Genomic DNA, 16,964 nt, shown 5'->3' with positions numbered 1-16,964 from the left:
TCAGTGTAAAAAAATCAAGTATTTGCTCCAAAGAAAAAGAGAAAATAAGCCAAACATTGCCACCCTTATTTTGCCACACATGGAGATATAACTGAGAACAAGGTTATATTATAACCTTGTTCATTGAATGAGTGCATATTTTAGCACTCAAACGCTTTTAGCATTGCCTTATGTATTTGTGATGCACTACAATGCTTTAAAGACACTTTTATGATGTCTAAATCTATACAAAACAAGGCTTTTGTCTTGTTAAGGACAAAATTTTTGCTCGCTCTCTGCCGTTATATAAGTATTGGTCCTTTTTTTTTCGACACTGTGTTGACCATCCCGGAAAAAAAGTTGGGAATCGCGCGATCAGAGTAAGATTTTTAGTTTCTAAATGTTGGCAGGTATGACAATGTTTTGCTTCACTATCAGATGTTTTGGATTTCTGATTGAATACCGAGTGCAGAAGAGATAAATCATTAAAAATCCAACGAAGGAAGGAGCATTGTTACTTTAGAATGGCGACAATGCTGCTTCAACGTGGGGGCAACATTTTGCTTCAACATCAATGCGGAATTTACAAGGATACAGATTATTGAAGACATAAGCAGAATACGACGTGGAACCTTGATGGCAACATGTTCCAATATCAACATTGATGTTAGAAGGAAAACAGATTATAAGATACATACCGTAATAGAAATGCGGCAACATGTGTTTTAACAACATGGTGGTAATATGTTGCTTCCTAATACCATGGTCACATTTGCTCTACGGCGGCCGTATTCAAACCACCTATATTTAGCTGGTACAAAAATGTTAAAACGGCTGTTTTTGACTCGCCGTATGGCCGCCGTAGAACAAATGTGACCATGGTATTATCAATATTGGGATTTCATTTGGAATACTAAGTGTAAGTACAGGAGAGAAATTTTGGTGACCACTTTGCAGCATCATTTTGCTAAAATATCAAGATTCTATTCTGAGAAGGAATGCAGTTTACAAAGAAAATAAAATGAAATGTTGTACAGGCAAATCTATAACTACACCTTCCAATATCTTACATTGGATCAGAATTCATTCCAACCTTCAGTGCCCCACACCTCTTCCTTTACTTCTTCTTGTTGTCAAGTTTGCATAATCTAGGAGTCTCGCTTGACAAGCATGTTAGCTTTTAATGACTCCCCCACTTTGTGTAATATTGATTATTACATTATATAATTTGTATTTTATGTGGAAATAAGTGACTGAATGAATTTATCAATAATAGATAAATAATTTAATTAAATAAATAAATAAATAGTTATTCCAATAAATAACTTTGCTTATTATTTTTTCTTCCAAGGTTTCCATGATAAGCATCATGTAGTCAATTGGTTCTGGATGGCGGTGGAGAGGTTTGACAATGAGAGACGGCTTCGTCTGCTTCAGTTCGTCACGGGTACATCCAGCATTCCATACGAGGGATTTGCCGCCCTCCGTGGCAGCAACGGGCCTAGGAAATTCTGCATCGAAAAGTGGGGAAAGACCTCATTCTTACCAAGGTATGTAATCACAACTGAGAACTGAATCATAGCAGAAGTTTTAAAGAAAATCATGAAATGCAAAGAAGTCATTTCTGTCTTCTTTGGGTATGGAACCTGGTGGGCAGTGCCGTACCTAGGATTTTCCGGGGGGGGGAGCAAAGTTGTCCGCCAAAAAATTTGACAAGCAAAAAAAAGGGGGTTTTCAACCACAAATAAAGGATTTCGTATCAGAAAAAAAATTGACAAGCAAAAAAAAAGGTCTTCAAGTTCAAAGGGATCACTTGTAACTCGTCAGGGGGCAGGGATACATCCCTACACATTTACATGGTAAATGACAAACACCTTATCTCCATTGGTGTTGATATGGGATGCCATTTGTCCAATTAAAGAGTCTTTGAGGCTGTAAATGAATCTCTCATTTCAGGACCGACTGAAAATGGCCATCTTGAAGAGCTTGGTCTGTTACCTATATGGTTGTATGATTGAGAGGAAGCTGAAGTAACCTGTGGCCATCTTTAAGAAAACCTTCATCTGGGATCCATGTCAGTTTGACTCTTGTGATGGATTGAAAATTCAATATATGAAACACAGTAATCATAATGAATATAAAGAAATACAAAAGTAAATGAAAGAATTACAAATTGTGACGATTACATAATAGAAGAATAATTTACATAGATATTTATGTAAACAATAATATATGAAATAAAATGCATTGGCCAGCTATCGTAAGCAAAATGCTTGAGAGAATAGCAGCCAGAGGATGGCAGCTACATGAACTGGTGTTGATATAATTTCTAAGGATAGGGTCAGCAGTGGTTTGCAAGTCACTCTTAATGTATGAAGAGCTTTGTAAAATACCCACTTTGAAGTGAGCATGTCGGATATCCCTCTCACAAGGCATGTTACCAGAAGTCAGAGCTACTTTACGAATCTTCTCTCAGGCATTCTGCAAGTGACTTCTCAGAGTCTTCATATTTATCATAAACAAAGCCATAGGGTTGCAGGATAGCCACTATGTAAAATGCATATTGCCTTTTTAGTGGGACCGAAAGGGGCTGTGCATCTTTAAAGGTTGCAGTAGTTACTGAAAACAATTATTTCATGAGAATGTCTTTAAAATCAAGGTTAATTGCCACAATATTATCATAGATCTAGATCTGGTACATTGAAATAGCCTTATCTTTGTGAAATGTTGAAATTTTAGCTCAAAACAGATATTTCTGATTATCACTAACACAGAAAAGCATATGTGGGACAGTGTATTAGTATTGCTTGGAAAAATTCCTGACATTTGTTGGAATTCCATGCTTATTTTACTAATTTCTCAGCAATTACACATTTTCTTCCAGAGCCACTTGGCACATATTTTTATTCATACAAGCTAACACATGGATGGTAATTTTATCGGATTCTGTTTGAATTCAATTTGAGATCGTTACCACAACTGGTATTTATCTTTTATTCGTGGTCTTTGGCATCCCTATTGGTATGTCTGATTAATGTGAGGATAAGTGACTACAAATGCCCAAAATAGTCTTATGACTATGGAGAGAATTATAGAGAGATGGGAAGGTTATGGTGATTAACATTCAAGTACTTATCTCTTTTCTAGGAATTCTTGTTTATCTTGGCTCACATTAAATGGATTATGATTTAATTCTTTTCTTGTTCTGGTAGTAGAGCAACTCATAGATTAGTCAAGAATTACTGTGAACTGATCAACACTTCTTGAAGCTTCTCACAAGTTGCCTTGCCGTGACAGGTACAATACTAATAATCAAAGGCCGGTGTTTCTTAGCAAACCAAAACAAAGGATTTTACTGAATTTTTTCAGAGAAAGGAAAGTTAGTCATTGCTGACATCTGTCATGAAACATTTCACTTTTCACCATGGCAAAATGAAGTATATGACATTTCATCTAAGTAAGGAACATTAATCTTTTTTAATCTTGATAAATATAACATTTCTTGCCTGCCTCCCTTTTGCGTTTTCTGGCAGCAATGGGATGTTGCAAATAGAATTGCAAGCAATCGCAAGCCAATGTTAGTTTATTTCATCAATCACAAATCTTGAAATTGAATTAAAAAAAAATCTTTAACTGATCCCCATTATGCCTCTTACAACAGAGAATTCAAATTGAAATGCTTTATTTACAATCGCTTTTTCAATTACAAACCAGAGATTGAAAGTTTGCAGTTGATTGTAAAAAAAGCTCTAGCATAACCCTCATAGATTAAGGATTGAAATAAATCTAGATCAGACTGGATGCCACATTACCTCAGTGTCTAATACACTTTACCTATATGTCCCATGATGACCCCTTTGATTGACCTCCAAGTCTGTAACTGTGACCAAGCGAATGGAATGAAAAGTGCAAAGTAAAGGGGAAGTGGTACAATGGGTACCCACATCTTAATAAATGACAGGATTAAGGCCAGGGGATTAGGAGATGAAGATTAAAGGATTTAGACTTACTATTGATTGTGAAAGGTCTGTGGAGTAACAGTTTAACTCCAGTAAAAGGTTTGTTTCATTCAAAGGCACTTTAAAAGGGTGAAAAGAATGGAGCTTGACAGTGAAGAAAGGGGGATTTAACCTCTTATTTACTTATTCTTTGTATGGGGTAACTGTTTACACCTCTTATACCTGAGGTTAGATACAGGACTGGTAGGTTCTTTTCTTTTGGAGCTGCAACAGGTGCAGTACTGTGGTATCTGTTGATACTGTCGCTTTGTAGATCCTAAGCTGTTAATTTGATTAAAAACAACATTCTTTACACTGACTTAGACATGCACTTTATTAGTCTTGACCAGTGGCGGATCTAGCCTGGTTGAACACAATACCATTTTAGGTGCCTTATTGTTGTTGACTATATTCTGCCCGAATTCACATAGGTGGTTTTGAAAACCCACGGTTGAATACATGGTTTGTGCAGATTTCCTGTATAAATTACGTTTAATTTAGCGTGTATCAGGCATGTGTATAAAAATGTCCGATGCTGATGCGCGCTTTTGTCACAGTGTGCCAAATTGATGCCTGTTACCATGTTTAGATACGCCATTTTATTCATGAATCCACTGTTTGAAGAGCGGACTCGTTAATTCAAAACAGTGGACTCGTGAATAAAATAGCATACTTAACCATGGCAACAGGCGTCAATTTGGCTCACTGTGACAATAGCGCACATCAGCATTGGACATTATTTAATATACGCGGTAAAATAAGCATAATTTATACACAAAATTTGCATAAACCATGGTCTCAGCCGTGGGTTTTCAAAACTACCTTTGTGAATTCAGGCTATTGTGACTTACCCGGCTGGATCCGCGCCTGGTCTTGACCTGTGCAAAAAATCAAATGAAATAAAATGTAAGGAAAACCCAAGAGGGAAGTAGAAGAAATAAAAATAAGAGAGGAATAATTGTATTTTTTTTTATCCATTAATTGTTCCTATCCGTCCTTCTTTTCCCTACCTTCTCCCTCACCACATATTTTCCATTCTACTTCCCTGTTTCTTCAATCCCCTCAAGGACAGCAGTTCCTGAAGCCACACTGATTAAATAAACCTGAAAATAATATAAATTCTTTCTTTTTCCTTATTTGTTAGATTGTGTTTTGTCTACTGCAAAGGCCACTATTTTATCTTGCAATGTTATGTTATATATTCTCCATTTTCACAATTCCATGATAATAATAATAATAATAGTGTATATTTGTAGAGCGCACACACCGTCAGTAGACGCTCATGGCGCAAGCCGAGCAACAGTTCTCTTTTACAATGTAAAAATTCGATTTTATAGAAATTTATATAAATACTACACAAGAATAATAGCTTGAAGTGAAGCAATAGTCACATCCAAAAGTGGATATCGTAGCATTGTTGGATAAGTGAAATTTGACAAAAATGTGAAACCAAAACATAATCTCACCCAATACAATACCATTCATTTGCTGTAACTAAATTGCCATGAAGAAAAACAAAATCCTTGAAAACTTGCAAAGATGATGTATAACCCTGTGTCTTTCCACTTTGTTCGTTTCAGAGCTCACACCTGTTTCAACCGACTTGACCTTCCTGCGTACCCAACCTACGCTGTGCTGATGGAGAAACTGGTCATTGCGGTGGAAGAGACGAGTACCTTTGGAATCGACTGAGGTGTTGCAGCGGACGTATGAGACAAGTCCTGGATGATGACATGGAAACTTCAAAAGACCAAATGTTGCGGAGAGATCAGGATTGAGAGAGATGTTTGTTGTTTAAGATGGATGGGAAGATCAGAGGTTGGTGAAGATAAGGTTGGGATGCCATTGGTGTTGCTAAAGAATCTTTGAGACTGTAAATGAATCTCTCATTTCAGGACCGACTGAAAATTGCCATCTTGGAGAGCTTGGTCTTTCATCTATATGGTTGTATGATTGAGAGGAAGCTGAAGTAACCTGTGGCCATCTTTAAGGAAACCTTTATCTGGGATCCATGTCAGTTTGACTTTCTTGCAATGGATTGGAGATGATGAAACCTACAAAAATGACCATCTTCAGGATGATTCATGTGGGTTTGGCTTGTTTGTTACGGAGTGAAGATGAAGAGAACTGTGCCTCTGGTGTCCCCAGAGAGATACTGGATGTTTAACCCCTTGCAGCATGAGCAATCCTTCACAGTTACACTCTGAGTGATACTCCATGGGAACTTTTCAGAATACTATTGTATCAGATCCTTGCATGCAAAAAATTATAGTTTCCTTAACAAACCCAATAGAACAAGTGAATTCTGTAAGCTTTAGATCAACAGGGCTTTCCGATGACATCTGTCCAGAGAGGACATGTTTCTGGGAATATGGCATTGAACAACTTCAAGAATGAAGGAGGGTGAATTAGTATAACGTTCGTACATCCTCCTCAGTCACTTACCAGTATACATGTGATAAGAAAGAGGTTTAGATGATGGGCTGCCTGACATGTCAGCTCTCTATTTCATTTTACCAAAGCTATCCTACCTCTTATGCAATATGATAGTATTTTGTGTAAGATGCAAGATGAGTTTGAATTGGTATGGAGCATCAGATATTTCCAAGACCATCAGGTTAAAAACAAAAAATCCCACCAAGTTTGTAAAGTAAAGTAACGGTACCTCCCTCCATTATGGGTCACCTAAACTATGACATCATATATTTTTTCTATGGACTCCACACATGCAATCTCGTGTAATATTCCTTAGAACTGGTGGTGTTTCATGAAAGTTGTCACCACTGACCGAATTGTCAGTGCTGACAGTTTCAGTGAAATTCTTCGTTTTGATTGGCTGAAAGGCATGGCCTCTGACTGTTGCTGTGGTAATCGTCGGAGAAAGACACTTGTCAGTGCTGACAACTTTCATGAAACGGCCCCCTGGTGTTAAGTAAAGGTTGATTCCATTGTACTCTGTAATCTGTATCATCTCAAGGGGAAACTGTCTTTCATCGACGGTTGGCTGTAATACCTGGGCCCCGTCTTATAAAGAGTTGTGATTGATCCGATCAACCACAACTATGGAATGCCAGCAACATCAACCTCTAAACTGCATGTTTGTTCAAAATATTTTCCAGGTGCGATGTATATTTATGCATTCATTGCATTCTTGAAAATTCAGTGTGCTTCTCTTTATTTACAATGGACATTGTGCTAATTTCCTCTAGTAGAAATTATGACATTGATGGATTTCCATGTAGCTGAGGTTGATCAGATCAATCGTAACTCTTTGTAAGACAGGGACCATGTGGGTGTTTCATGAAGCTTTTCGTAAGTTACAAGCAAATTTACGGATGACTGGTGACCATTTCTTAGGAACTAAAATCAATGCCATTGGAAATCCGGTGTGTCTCGCTCATCACAAGAAAGGATCATGAGTCATTCATAAAGTCACTCGTAACTTTCGAGCAGCATTATGAAACATGCACCAGAATCAGGAATGGAAGAGCCAGGGCCCAGTAGCAGAAAGTAGAATGATTGATTTTACAGTTGATTTTTAGAAGTGATTGCATGCATTGATCAATGAAATCATTCACAAAAATCATACCATTAATGCATAAGATTGATTGCACAGTTTATTTGTTTGTGTGATTGTATGCGATGTTAAATGCAATCAATTGCAAAACTATCCTTACAATTAATCCATAAGTGTGTGTCACAGGGCCCTCAACTTACCATGAAATATGATCCTTTATCATTCAATATAGACTGTATCATTGGAAAGAATATATATCATCAGAATGATCTAGCCATCCTTGCTATGTTGTGCGGTATCATATTGCAAATACCAACCATTTCGGGGCTGAGTAATAATGTTTTCATTGAAAGTAACATACCCCCAGGAACATTCTGGTCACCTAGATTCCTCACATTCTTTCATTGTGAGAGTCACCGGGTGTATATTCCATGACCATAACCAACAAGCTCAAAACCATTGTCATATCCACATATCATTATCAGTCATCAGCTAGTAATTTGTAATGTACCTGACAGGAATTGATTCCTTGAAATGCCTGTGATCTGTGAATGTCTGCCGGGCTGAAGCAAGGGTAGTGATGACCAAAGACCTTTGGAAGCACATAGAGACATTAGATGATGATATCCTACATGTATGTGATTTAGTAGAACCAAATATTTTTATCATTTATTATCATCGTAATAATGAAACAGAGAGAATCATACGACACATTTAAACCTTAAATCACTTGTCTATATCGCATGGCCATTTTACAATGCATCATCAATTTCGGTTAAAGCTATAGTTGTATACTCCAAGATTACTTCCATTTATGGTAATACAGAGGTAGATACTAGAAATCAGTTGGTGAACAAAGTCTGATATTCCTTCGCTTTGACTAAAGCCAGCCGTCTCATATTGGCTGTTCTCCACGACCGGTTGTACCACGCTAAAATCAGTGTTTATTTGTCTTTCATCAGTGTATATAATGTTACATTTTAGAATTTATTTTTGAAACTTTTTATTCAATTTTTGTTGTTGCTTGGTATGGTTTGAATATCCCACCAGTTATTTGTATACAGCATGAATATGCAGAGGGGAGTAACGATATGCAATATCTCCTGAAAATACAAAAAATAAAAGTAAAAAAAAATGATTGTAGCAAAGGAAAAGGACATTATTTCAATGTTTTATAGCAATCTGTAACAAATCTCTACAGTTCATTTTGTCCATCATTCTTAATTTCTGTATGGACCTACTTGATGATAATATTCCTGTTGAATAAAATTAAGAGCAGTTATATATTTTGGTAAAAATATAGTCTATAGCACGAAATCAGAACTTCAGACATGCCACAATTGATAAATAAAATTAATCATTAGACGTGTATTTCTTCAAACCTGTTGGCTGGAAGTTATGCACAAGCACTGATCAAAATACCATTTCAATAATCTTCCATAATAATGCAGTTTATGGAAATAAATCCTCATGTACTGCCAGAGCAGACAAATTAAGATGTAAATAAGACAATAGGAATGAAAATCATGTGTAAACTAATTGGTCATTCTCACTGAAAAAATTGGTAAAATGTATATTTATGAACACTTTATTGATTGTAATGTACAATATACAAGCAATGTATGAGGAATTGGTAATGATGTATGGGGACTAATGACTTTATCATCTCCAGTGCATGTATGTATATCTGATCAAGAATATGTTATGTGGTATTTAAACAAAAGACAACGTATTCAGCTGTTTACATTTAATATATTATCTTCATTGTTATTACTATTATTATCATTTAAATTCTATTAATGCCTATCTCTTTAAGAGTATATGTTATTGTATTATTGATGTTATTACGAGATATTGTATGCATTATATATGCATGCAATCATTTCTCTTTGTCGATGAATATTAATAAAAGCAGTACTTCCGTGAACACATTTTAAGCATGATAAATGGGATGAATTGGAGGAATTTACAAGTATTGTATTTTCTTTTTTTTTGGTTTGTGTTATTATTTTGCCAGTACTTTGAATAATTTATCTATAGATATTATTTCTTGTACTCCATAAACTTCCATTAAACTATGGTTGTCAATTGAAAGTAAGTTTTGTATTTTGCCTCCTTGAGAGGGACAACATTTTCTTCCACGACAGGGGATTGGTTTTGTAGCTAAATCCATTATTTTCTCTTTTTGATGAAGTTGTTTCAGTAAAATGAAAATATGTATTATAGTATCTCTGCAAACATCATACATAACAAGACTATTTTATAGTGAAATTGATGACATGATATTTCAAATTCAAAAGTTATATTTCTTTCCTTTTTCATTTCTTCTGTAGTTATTTGATTGCTATATCGTGAGTTTAATTGATAATGTCTATAATAATTATGATTATACAAGGGGGAAAATGTTGCAGCAAATTATATTAATTTGGATAATTGCACATTTTAGAACCTACTATTTATTAACATCATTAGATTTGGTTCAGTAACAAAAGAAAAGTAGAGATTACACCTGTATGTGAGGGGAAAGTTATGCCCCTGTGAGTAATATATCCCATTGATATTGGGATTCAAATAATGAGTCATTGAACAAAGTAGCATTGTAAATAGCAATTTAGTTAATGAGCTTAGACTGAACTGGTTATCATCAGGGGAGCGTTTCATCAACATTTTTGTCTGACAAGATGTCAGATCCGACAACTTCTCTTCATGGTGATTGGCTAAGAAGCAGTGTTACTATGGTAACTGTCGGATAAAATGGGACTTATCGGATAAAATGTCCGACAACTCTTTCATGAAACGCTCCCCAGGTAATTGCATTCATTTTTCGTTCCTCTTAAAATTGGGCCTTGACTGGGAATGGAATCGTTTTAAAATGATAAATTTTAAATCGTGGTATATTTATTTTGCATGCTATCAAACCATGGTGGAGATATTTTTGCGGTTCTGTTATCCAATACCATCTCAAGGCCATCTGTCTTTTCCGCCATTCATCTAGCCTTTTGCGTAAGATGCTGTCACTCGTGCAAATTCATGCAAAATTTCCAGATTTTATCAAACAATTAGTATATCCTCTGTAAACCTGCAATTCAAAATTTATATTAATTTACATTTATATCTGCAATCACTATATTCTACATTCGTGTATATTATGATTTTGTAAAGCTATTACTTATTAGTAAAATTTATATACTCTTTATTTTGGTATTTATTTCTAATATTTCTAACATAGTATGTATCTTACAAGTGTGTTTGTGTGTCTCGTCGTACAATGTATGATATTCATATTTCGCTCTATTCCATTCTGTAAATTGGCAATTATGTAATGTACTTTAAGATCCCTCAATATATTACATATCCTTAGTGAATTTACTATCAAGTGAAGATTACTTCCTGATTAATGCAATTTTCATTTCTCTATCATGCTACCCCATATTTCTTCCAGATGATTAATTTTTATTAATATTCAAAGTAAATTTCTTCGAAAATTAAGGACCACAATCCTCCTAGCCAGTTTCAAGACAATAACTCACCAATACCTATTTGATGAGAGTGATAGACTTTATATATCGTGTGGTGATTATATTGTCGATAAGGTGCTCAAAATAGAAAATTCCGATTTAACCCCCCAAAATAGTTTGAAATACAATTTTAGATGGGTACCTGTATGCCTGATATATCTTTTTATCCATCTCTAGTTTTTGAGGAGTGTATTTAGTCTGTGTGTCATCTATTATTTGGTGAAGGGTATATTATAGAACTATATAGAAGAGAAAAATAATTCTTTAGGATGTTTCTGCGAGCTTTTTCACAATCGATTGCAAATATCAATAGCAAGCTTATAATTGATTTAGTAATCATATCTATAATAAATGAATTCATGTATTTTGTTGCAAAATGCAGATTGATTGAAAATTTACCATTATTTTTTTTTTTTGGGGGGGGGGTTAATTGTGAATTTTCAAGAGTTATTGATTGTGGTACCCGTAATTGGCTTTTAATTAGTTGCAAGCTTCTTGCATCATAAACAAAACTTTGATTGCATGCTGATACAATTTGATGTAAAATGAGGACATGGAAGCCGTAATCCAACATCAAGGAGTCTTGGTCATGGTAGAGTTATTCCAGGGGGGGGGGGTCAGTTACACAAAGAGTTTACGTGTGGCTTAACTTTCGATCTGCTTCTATCAAGAGAAGTATGAATTTATTTGCTTTAAAATTGATCTATCCACCAAATTTGTGATTGACATGGGCTATCAATTGCAAATAAAATTGTAATGTTCCCCCCCCCCCCCCTCATGAAACAGCCCTACACCTACATGTATATCCATATGACCTTTGCCTGATATTCTCTTAATTGTACTGAATTGAATGTAATTATTTAGTTGAATAAATGTAGCTTTGAATAGTCGCATTTTATGAAAAAGGGCTATGTTATTTAAAATCTGAGATTTTGGAACATCTATCTTTCTCTTGTAGTATCATTTTCAAATTAAGTGAAGAATTATGAGTAGGATCATCTGAAACCTAGCTTATTGAGGTGATTGCACTGGGATATAAGTGAATAATGATTGCGAACATGTACAGTTTATGTAATTTTATTGGTATAAATCTTGTCTGTAATTAATTATATTTCTTTGATTGAAATATTTGAGAGCCTGTACAGAACATAATTATGATATGAACATTCAATATAAATATTGACCTGTAAGTGATGAGGATTATATGAATTTTTATTACAGTATAGTATGATATGAATGTAATATAAGTGATATTTCAAATTTTGGGGAGAATATTACATGTGACATTTTCACTAAAACTCTCAATAAATGAATTACTGAAGAACAGATATTTGTGTCATGATCTGTAAGTATGGAATTGTATGCATATTTATGGTAATGTCCAGGTAGGTGTTCGCAAGGTATGAGCAACTTTATGAACAAATGGTGATAATTTCTTGTAAATTATGTGCACCAATTTTCATGGGTGTAGATTTAGCTCATAAGAAATGATTACCTGTTGTTCGTAAAGTCGCTTGTAACTTAAGAAAAGGTTTATGAAGCTCCTACCTTGTGGTTAAGGGAAATGTTAAGTGGATGGGTGGGTGGATGGATGAACGGACGGATAGATGGATGGAATGGATGGATGGATGAATGGATGGACGGATGGATGGACGGATTGACGAACAGATGGATGGTTGAATGGATGGATGGAGGGAGGGAGGGAGGGATGGGTGGGTGGGTGGATGGATGGATGGATGGATGGATAGATGGATGGATGGACGGATAGATGGATGGATGGATGGACGATGGATGGATTGATGGGTTGGATGGATGGATGGATAGATGGATGGATGGATGGATGGATGGATAGATGGATGGATAGATGGATGGACGGATAGATGGATGGACGGATAGATGGATGGACGGATAGATGGGTGGTGGGTGGATGGATTAATAGGTGAATGGATATGTTGATAAATGGATGAAGAGTTTATGCAAAATTAATAAGAAATCATGAGAAGTTTTTGACATCGTTGTATTAAAAGGTGTCTCGCAAAAATGAATGATATCATTATTCTTCATCCATCTTTGTTTGAAATGCTCAGATTTTGCAATTCCTTCCCCTATTATTTCAATAGCGGAAGCAGGATTATCTGGAGCGGGTCAATGACATAAAACCTCAGTCTTCTTTATAAAAACAGGACCCATCATTTCCTATACAACAGTTCAAAGCACTTCGAGTGTTTTACCATGTGAGTGAAAAAAAATTGACACTTCACAAATCCCAAATTTAAAAAAAATAGTTCATGAACACAATCATTATATATGGCATGAAGGAGAATCTTCTAAATAATAAGTATTTACGCTTGGAATTGGGTATTCTTTGCATTGATGTAAATTTTGACTTATGTCAAATTAAGGCATGACTGCAATGAATGAATCCAGATGACAATGATCCCATAATCCTACATGAGTTAGTAATTTGCTAATCACTTTTCAATGTAATTAACTTGAACTTGAGCATTGATAATAAGAAATGTTTATTAAACATATATCATGTTAATTAAACATTTCTAATGTTAACTATTGAATAGGTGTTTAGCAATAGATTTTTATGCAACCATTGTAGAATTATAGAAAGAAAGAAAGAAAGAAAGAACGAAAAAGAAAGAAAGAAAGAATGAAAGAAAAAGAAAGAAAGAAAGAATAGAAAGAATAAAAGAAAGAAAGAAATAGAAGGGGAAGGAGAGAGAGAGGGGAGGAAATTAGAAATTAAACAAAAAGAAGAGCGAAAGGGTCTGAGAAAGGATAGAGTAAGGAATGAGAAGAAGGAAGAAAGAAAGAAAGAAAATGACGAAGGATAAGAGCAATAACAACAAGTAAAAAGAAGGAATGGGAGGAGAATTTTTTATCATGAAATATTATAGCTGAATTTCATTCTTTGATGCAAAAAAAAAACTCGAAAATGGGATATGAAATTTGACTACTGCGATTGTTTCCTTAATTTCAAAACGGAAGATAAATTTGCTTAATTCTCAAAATATAGAGTTTAATAAGCTTCGTCTGTAGGAAACTGGCCAATCATCTCCATAGACCATTTTGGAAGGAAGTAGAGGACACCTCTTTCCTGAACATTAAAACATAACGGAGAGGATGATGATATACGGTTACGAGTTTGCAATGTTTGTCATCTTTTGGGGCATTTTAAAACCTATAAATAGTTCGTATTTATTTTTGTTTCCTCCGGAGTCGGGAAAATGAAACAGTATATACCCTCGCAGAGAGGAAAATAACGTAAACCATAATATAAACATACATAGGTTATGAATGTATTCCGTTTGTCGGAAATAACCATAGCATTTATTTCCAACGATATGAGCGTGATGCTCTTCAGTTTACGTTGAATTTAATGATTCTGCAAATTTTTATTTGATAATTCGATAATATTATGGAGAGATCTTACGTACGAATTCCCATTATTGATGATGATGATGTTGATGATAAGTCCAGTTAATGATAAGAATAATAATAATAATAACATTGATGATGATGATGATAATAATGATTATGATAACAATAATAATAATAACAATGATAAAAATAATAATAATAATTAATAATTATATGCAACATTTATATAGCGCTTAATACAATATACCAATATAATTCCTAAGACGCTGGTACTTGAAAAGAATATAATACTGCGAAAAACGTTATAGTCCAAGCTGAACAAAATTACCAAATGTCATTAAAAATCTACAAATTGAACCATATTTTTAAAATCGCGATTTCCGTCATAAACCGGGAATTACTGAAGGATTTTTTTTGCGGGGGGGGGTCATTTACAGTTCTTTACTTCGGTTTAAATGCATCCTTGTTTTATGAAGGAGAATATCTTGGCAAATTAATGTTTCATGAGTAAAATGCAAGCGAGCAAAACAGGGGGGGGGGGCTAAAGATTACATCTTTACTTTTAACATTGAAAAAAAAAAATTCCGTCAATCTGCATGGTCTGGGATGCATTTAATGTCAATACCCTTTTATTTCGTTGGTAGACATTGGTAAAAATAAGTTTCGAAAAACTAAGGGCGAAAATCACCAAACATCACACATTTGCTTTTAAGTTTTTGACACTAAATGAATTTCTAGTTACAAAAAAATCTGAAAATCATCACATTAAAAAAAATACGTGACGGGATACCTGGCAATATACTGATTACAAATTAGGCTGCATTAGACCAACTCAATATTTTGATATCGGTTTGGCTATATACAGCACCATACAGCACCCGCCCTCTCCTCCTTTAAAGAGTCTGTTACGAAAAAGATGGGGAATGGGATGGATATACACTCCAGGGATCCTGCTCACCATCACCTCCACTTCCCCCATCATACATGGTTTGTGGCAAGCAAATGGCCGAGGCTGTTTTAATACCCCCATAACCCCATTTTTGAATTTGAAATAAATATCATAAAAATCTTATCAGTTTAGTGAATGAACTAAGAGCCCAAGAGCATCATTAACATGGCCGCATTATGCAGGGGGGGGGGGGGCTGTTGACCACGCAAAAAAAAACAATCGTAGTCATTTTAAGTTCTTGTGCACGTTTATTGAAAAAGTGCCCCCCCCCCCCCGGTCTTGCTGTCCCCGATCAATGTAGACAGCATATAATGAACTACAGTAGGCCTACATGTGTATACCAAATTTAGTATATGGTAGAGGGTAATTCACGCAACGCCTTGTGTTGTTAGATCATGTTTCTATTAAAAAATCATCACTGCTCGCTACCGTTCACCATTTTCGATTTCTATTGTTTTTATTTTGTTTTCGATTTTTCCACAATTTTGTGAGCAAAATTCGACCCTCTCTCCCTACCGCTCCACGACCGCTCCAATAACGCTCGCTTTAATCATGCCTATTATATATATACCACGCTCCACAAACATAACGGGACACTGGACATTCTTGCTTGTTACCCTTGTTAATCCATTGGGGGATAATCCGATAATCCATTAACTGTTTCAATTGTTTAGGGAGAGGTATGGGTGACAACAAGGTCAAGTACGGAATTTAGTGAAGACTGATTTATTTGACTGTTGTATTTTTTTTTCAATTGATCTCTTCACACGGCGTCACCTTCATTACGATCATTGGCCGCTAAGTCATAGAGATGTATATCTCTATGCCACTAGTCCACTTGAATCTGGAATGTCGCCCTCTATCGTATTAAAAGTTATCAAGGTTTTTACGTTCTCATCTTTCCGAGTGAAGTCCTCCCATTATGACTTTGGTCATACGAAAAATTCAACCCTATGATAGGTAAAAAACAAAAACCAACTATCATTTGTAAGTGACCGTTCCAGGTTTCTACAATTTAAGAAGCATCCGAATCTGGTAAAATATATAATATGAAACATATAAAATAAAGTTGCCTTCCAAGTTCCAACCCCCATGACCCCTTTTCATAGCTATTACCCCCCCTCGGGCTGCCGGCCTGCAAAGCTCTTGTAAAAATAACTTTCCCCCTCCCACCACTGTTTGGTGCTGACGTAAATTGGACGGGCAAGGCCCCTCCCCAACAACAACAAAAATATTTTACTAAAATATTTAGGTCATTTTGGTTCCCCAAACTTGACATGCACACCAAAATTAATAAATAAAAAAACCCGATAATAATTAAATAGATAAGAAAAAGTTTTCACTAAAGAATGTAGGTCATTTGCGTTGCATTTCTCCATTTTACGACATCCAGTCATGGATGCATGCTGCCTATGCCTATAATAACAACGTGCTGAAGCCCCCTGCTTCCCATGGGACCATATCGTTGGACTCACATCACAAAAACCTGAGAAATAATTTTACCATTGAGGTACATTCGTTTGGCATGCCATTCGTTTTTGTTGTATTTTTCTATGGATATAAAAAAAAAGTTTTGGTAAATCAAATTCAATAAATTTTCTATGTAAATT

At 35.3% G+C, this 16,964-nt stretch overlaps 1 protein-coding gene across 4 annotated transcripts in view; it reads left to right on the top strand.

Moving 5' to 3' along the window:
• The window catches only part of LOC121426035 (E3 ubiquitin-protein ligase HECW2-like), a 113,557-nt gene extending 106,492 nt beyond the window's left edge, over positions 1 to 7,065 (top strand). For all 4 annotated transcript variants that reach the window (XM_041622167.1, XM_041622166.1, XM_041622165.1 and 1 more), the window contains 2 exons: positions 1,331 to 1,529; positions 5,558 to 7,065. In XM_041622167.1, coding sequence (XP_041478101.1) covers positions 1,331 to 1,529; positions 5,558 to 5,669 — 311 coding nt within the window. In that variant the 3' untranslated portion in view covers positions 5,670 to 7,065. The remainder of the gene's footprint in view (positions 1 to 1,330; positions 1,530 to 5,557) is intronic.
• Positions 7,066 to 16,964: the final 9,899 nt, after the last annotated feature.

The sequence above is a fragment of the Lytechinus variegatus genome, chromosome 13, assembly GCF_018143015.1.
Source record: "Lytechinus variegatus isolate NC3 chromosome 13, Lvar_3.0, whole genome shotgun sequence".
Lineage (NCBI taxonomy): Eukaryota > Metazoa > Echinodermata > Echinoidea > Temnopleuroida > Toxopneustidae > Lytechinus > Lytechinus variegatus.
This window is presented reverse-complemented; position numbering and strand designations above follow the sequence as displayed.